The sequence below is a fragment of the Crocodylus porosus genome, unplaced genomic scaffold (genome assembly GCF_001723895.1).
Source record: "Crocodylus porosus isolate Cpor-Errol unplaced genomic scaffold, CroPor_comp1, whole genome shotgun sequence".
Taxonomy (NCBI): domain Eukaryota; kingdom Metazoa; phylum Chordata; order Crocodylia; family Crocodylidae; genus Crocodylus; species Crocodylus porosus.
In genome coordinates, this window is record NW_017728943.1 from 523531 (window position 1) to 528719 (window position 5189).

Below are 5189 nucleotides of genomic sequence, written 5' to 3' on the forward strand. Positions count from 1 at the left end.
CCTCTCCCCCTCCCTGCTGCCTCAGCTAAAAAAGGGGTCTCCAGGTACCAATCTTGCCTGTGAAAAGAAGACTCAGTAGCTACTAGACACTAACCTCTAAGACACTTGCCGTCTTCAGATGGAAAGTCAAGTAAATAAGAACTTGCTGAATGTCTGCTGCAAAGTTCCTGCCGCTGTGGTCACCTAGCTCACAGCAAGGATTACAAGCCCAAGCGGTACCAGTAATTTAGGCCTGTTCACAGTAGGTTGCTGAAACATTCTGACTTCCTCTCCATAAACTGCTCTATACTTTATGATGGACTCACGTACAACAGCAGAAGAGTGCTCCCCTTGTTGAGAGAGAGAGAGAAATAATCAGGATTATAAATCTAAAGTTTTATTGAGACAAAAAAAACTGACAGAGCTTGGTATGAAGTTAAAATTCAAACACTTACTTTACATTTAAACAATGTTTTCACAGAAACCTAAACACATGCTTTAAAAAAAGGTTTGTACAATGCAAGTCTAGATACATACCACCCTACGAGGAGGTGCCCAGAGTCTGTCAGGCCTCACACAACTCCAGACATTTAAATATTTCACGGTTTGGGAGTTTTTTTCTCTTTTTTTTTTTAATAAATCTGTTTGATTAAAAAAAGTTCAGCAGAGGATCAGGGCAAATCACCTGGCTCCAGGGCCAACACTTAGGTTTTAAAACAATCATTTGCTACTGGAGAATTTGGAATCCATTTAAGCTTGTGCTGTCACTGATTTCATCTCCCTCCTATGTTAATGAATGGGATTAAAATTGGAGGGGGAGAAAAAATAGATACAAAAAGGAGGTTCCCAATGCTGCTGGCTGGACACGATCACGCTGCATTTAAAAAGAAAGTCAACAAGAAATTGGAAGCATCTCTCCCCCCACAATTTTGAAAAATAGCACCTTTAACAGAAATGAGGGCAGACAAGCTTTTAAGGGGTCAATAGCCACTCCCACCCCATACCCTGCCCACCCACTTCCATGACAAACACCCTGGCAGTTCTGTTTGAAGACGATTCATGAAGCCCTAACAACCTACCGCCCACCACCCTTACCCCTCCACACATAAAAACCACTCTAGGCATTTGAGAAACTTGGCTCTAGAGTTTTGGACATTCACAGCTTCAGTCTCATGTCAGTGTCCCTGGCCCCCTAGTTCTGTTACCAATACTTGGGGTTTTTGTGAAGAAAAAGGGTGTTTTCTTCTTTTTTTTTTTTTAAAAAAAAAGAGAGAGAAAAGAAAAGAAAAGAAAAAAAAAGATTCTGGACATGGATCTGGAACACTGTCACCATCTCCCCCTGCCCACCCCACCCAGATTAAACAAAAGACCCATTTCCCCTCCCCTACCCCAAAATGATACACCAGTAAATAGTAAAAAGAAAAATAAAACTACACACATGCTACGCCGTAAAAATGCAGAGTTAACACTATTGGGAAGAAGGCTGTGGGTTGCTGAGATGGTCTTTGAAGAACAAGCAGTATCCATCTGCTCTCCCTTTTCCCCAGCCCACCCACCACCAGTGAGAGTCCTTCATGGAAGGGGCAATTTGTTTGTGTGTGTTTGTCTTTGCTTCTTTTCCAGCAAGCCCCAGAACTAACAGCTTTAAAATCCCCCCCCTCCCCCCACCCCATGTTTGGGCTGGTTTGAAACCATTCGCAGCATGGAGCTGCATAGAGCACTTGGGCAGCTGCAGGGCACAGAAACTATACTGTCTCTTCAAAGGGCATCTTCTCAAGCCACCTCCACGCACGCTCCCAACCAAGCAGAGCTGCGCACTCACTCGCGCTCAAACCCACAGTCTGATCTTTACATAAAAACTGGCCAGAGTGGGTGCCAGGGAGTTAGTTCTTATCTTCCTTCTTGTCATCATCCTCAGAGGGGTAGGAGTGCCATGTGAGCCGCTCCTCGTAGAACGAAATGACCACCTGGGGGCACTTGATGTTGGCTTCCTTTGCGGGAACCAGGTCAGCTTCATCAGAGTTCTTCCTATCACGGCAAGGCAGAAGTGCAGTTAGTGGGGAAGGAAGGGGACACAGATGACTGATAACCTAAGAGGCAGCAGGGTAAGGCAATGGATCCTTTAGCCAGCTTGCCAAATGACTGCAGAGCAGGAAGATGGCCCACGGGACTGGGTTCCTCAACTGTTGGTTCTGTACCCAGCCCACAAAGTGAGGGAAAACCAAATTCCTGCCCCCTTCTAGTGTGCAGGTTTCAAGACAAAGCATGGTAAACAGCTCCCACATCTGGGGCCGATTCTGATTTCGACCAGCAGCCAAGCCCTGTTCCACCATAGCCAAAAGGGGGCAAGCTGTCCATTGCGTTTCTATTTCAGATGCAGCAAAAGCCTTCTGAGCACAAGGCCAGCAATATCAACCCATGCATTGTGCCACCTATTGCAGAGACAAAAAGACAACCCCAAAGGCCCTCCCTGTTCATTTCAAATCCACATTCACCCCAGCACAATGAGTCATAACAGGTGGCAGTGCCTCAACAGATTTCATGCCAGGTAGCATGCAGCTTCTCCCTGCCCCATGCACAGAAACATTCTCACCACTTCATCAGGAACATGAGCTCCCCGCTGGAATCTGTGGCACCAATGATCCGCTCAGGTTCAAATCCCCGGGCAAAGCCTCGTGGTTTCTCCAACTGAAAGAGTCCAAGAGGGAGAATATTTGTGCCACATCCTGTGTGTCATCCTACTCCAGGATGACTATCAGTCCAAGAAGAGAAAGCTGGGGGGGTGGGGAAGGGGATTGGACCACCTTTTCCACACACATATGCAGAGCCTCTCTAGGTAGCATCTATCAACTCACTGGAGCCACATGCGCTAGTGTTCTCTGTCCCATCCCCATCCATCCCCTCAGGAAATAAGGAGCCTAGCTCCTCAACAGTTTAGCTCCAAATGTGGCCAAGGATTTACCAGATCAAGTGGCTCAGAAAAGAACTGATCTCTTCCCCCTACAAGAACTGGGAAATTCAATTTTTGCTAAGTGAAGGATATTAAAGCACTCACAGACTTTAACAACTGTTCTATGCAGTCGGTGGATATTACTCCCAGTTTACAAAGGGAAACAACTTGGCTAAGGCCCAAGAGGCCAGGAGCGGGTCTGTGTGGGGCCTGGCTCCATCTCTGCTTTACCTGTAAGACTTCAGCAAGAGGTTTGGAGGACTACCCCTACCATGCCTCACCTCCTCCTTCTTCTTCTTTGGTTTGCTCTCCTCTCCCTTGTCCTCCGTGTCTGACTCAGCCTTGCGTTTGCTCCCCTCCGATTTCTCACTCTCATGTGCTGTCTTCTGGGATTGGAGGAACTCCGCAATGAGGTCAGGGCAGTCAAGGTTCTCCTCTGGCTCCCATGTGTTATCCTCGCTGAAATAAAGTGATGGCTTGGAGTCACTTTGAGAGCCTCCCACTCAGGGCAGGGGTATGGACAGTAAATGAGGGACAAACAAGGTGCCACCGGAGATTAACCTCTGGATGTATTCGGCATCATGAGACAGGCCTGTCTCATATCTGGGAGGCAAAGAGAGGGTGGGCTGCCTCTCATATAGGTAGCTGTTTCTGCTTTCCCTTCTAAACCCATCCACTTTACAGTCACAACCTGGCACTTGCCTTTCTGGGAGAAGATAAAGCCTGTAAGGCAAAAGTGTCAAGCCCCCAATTTTTATTAGACTGGATTAATTGCCCAGATCTGAGTGCACCCCAGAGGCTGAGGACTGCTAAAGCCTGTGGACAGCCCATCCCAGTTGCCTCAAGGGGGAAGTTTCTGACTCCAGCTCAGCCAGCTGGGTGTTCTCTTGTGCACTTACATGGATCCTATTACTACAATATCTAAGCACCTCTCAGCCTTCAGTGCATTTATCCTCACTCTCTCCTAAGTGATGGCTGGACTGTAAGCCCTGCCATACAGAGGAAGAACTGAGGCAGAAAGGGCTTAAATGCCTTGTCTAAGGCCACACAGAGAGCCTGGGGACTTGAACCCAGGTCTCAAGTGCAAGACACTAGCCACAGCACCTCCACATAACCTTTGGTACCTGTACTGAGCAGGTGGGGATGTATTATGTCCACTTACTCTGAGAAGCCTTTCCACTTCAGCAGATACTCCACTTTGCCTTTCACCACCCGCCGATCCAGAACCTTCTCTACCACATATTCCTCCTCCTCTTCCTCTAAGACTTCTTCCACTTTCTTCTTGTTCTGCTTTTTTCCCATTGTGCTGGCCAGCTTTTCAGCTTATGGGCGACGCTGCTAAAATTGGGAGGAAATCACACACATCAGGGTGGGGTACAACTCCCCCAGGAAGCAAGAGAAATCATGCTATGAGGAGTCAAAGCACAAGGCAGCAATGCTGGCTTTTGAAAAAGAACAATGCACATACACAAAGCAACAAAGAGGTGGCAAGAGCCTGGCAGAACAGTCCTGGCTCACTGCAGGGCAGAGAATTCAATTAAACAAATGCATGCAGATCCAGCCTCCCATATGTACAGGACTGGCTATGGCCTCTTCCGCATCAAATTCAAGCTCCTCAAAGCTGTACTCAATTCCTCCTCCCTCTAATAGCCATATATACTTTCCCAAGCCCTGGACATCACTGTTCCCATGATATCGGTAATCACATCAGCCCCTATTCATAAGGCACTGTTCAAGCCCTTCTGCTCAGTCTCATCTGTTCTCCTGAAGAAGCCCCTGTAATCAGACCTACCCAACTCCATTCTCATTCCCAGACTTCTCTTTTCCCAAATGGGTCCTACCATGTCTTGCCTCATTTGATTCTATTACTGCGGTATCAAGCTGGGCTTCACTTCCTTGGAAGTCTGTGGGCACCTTATCAGCATTAACAGATTTCCCTTCTGAACACTACCTCTCAGGCAGGTAAATATCCCCACTATGCTAGTGAGGAAATTAGTCACAAAAACTGAGTTACCCTAGGTTACACGAAGGGTCTGCGGCAGAGCTAAGAATACCTGGGTACCAGCTCAATGCCTTACACACACAACCAGCCTTCTTCCACACAGCTTTTATAGGCACCTGTTTGTCTGTGAGACAAGAGATTTGTACTAAATGAGGCATCAGTTGCTGAATGTTTGTGAACATGGCTGAAGAGCCCAATTCTTAAATGACGATCTCTTCTGCACTTATCACATGCGAAGTGTGTATCAAACAGTCCTGA

At 47.3% G+C, this 5189-nt stretch overlaps 1 protein-coding gene across 1 annotated transcript; it reads right to left on the reverse strand.

Annotated features, from left to right (window-relative positions):
* Positions 1 to 354: 354 nt before the first annotated feature.
* CBX1 (chromobox 1) lies at positions 355 to 4573 on the reverse strand. Its single transcript, XM_019548370.1, has 4 exons — positions 4092 to 4573; positions 3211 to 3388; positions 2573 to 2667; positions 355 to 2007 (listed from the first exon to the last, which is right to left on the reverse strand). Exons 1-4 carry the CDS (start codon positions 4229 to 4231, stop codon positions 1863 to 1865), a joined length of 558 nt encoding a protein of 185 aa, XP_019403915.1. The 5' UTR covers positions 4232 to 4573; the 3' UTR covers positions 355 to 1862.
* Between the last annotated feature and the right edge of the window lie 616 nt (positions 4574 to 5189).

Excerpts from the sequence above, each read along its gene's own strand:
- CBX1 (XM_019548370.1), bottom strand. The coding sequence starts at position 4,231 with ATGGGAAAAAAGCAGAACAAGAAGAAAGTGGAAGAAGTCTTAGAGGAA. Across the intron at positions 2,668-3,210 it reads CAAAGAAGAAGAAGGAGGAG|TTGGAGAAACCACGAGGCTT; the intron begins GTGAGGCATGGT and ends GGACTCTTTCAG. Across the intron at positions 2,008-2,572 it reads CTCATGTTCCTGATGAAGTG|GAAGAACTCTGATGAAGCTG; the intron begins GTGAGAATGTTT and ends TTGCCGTGATAG.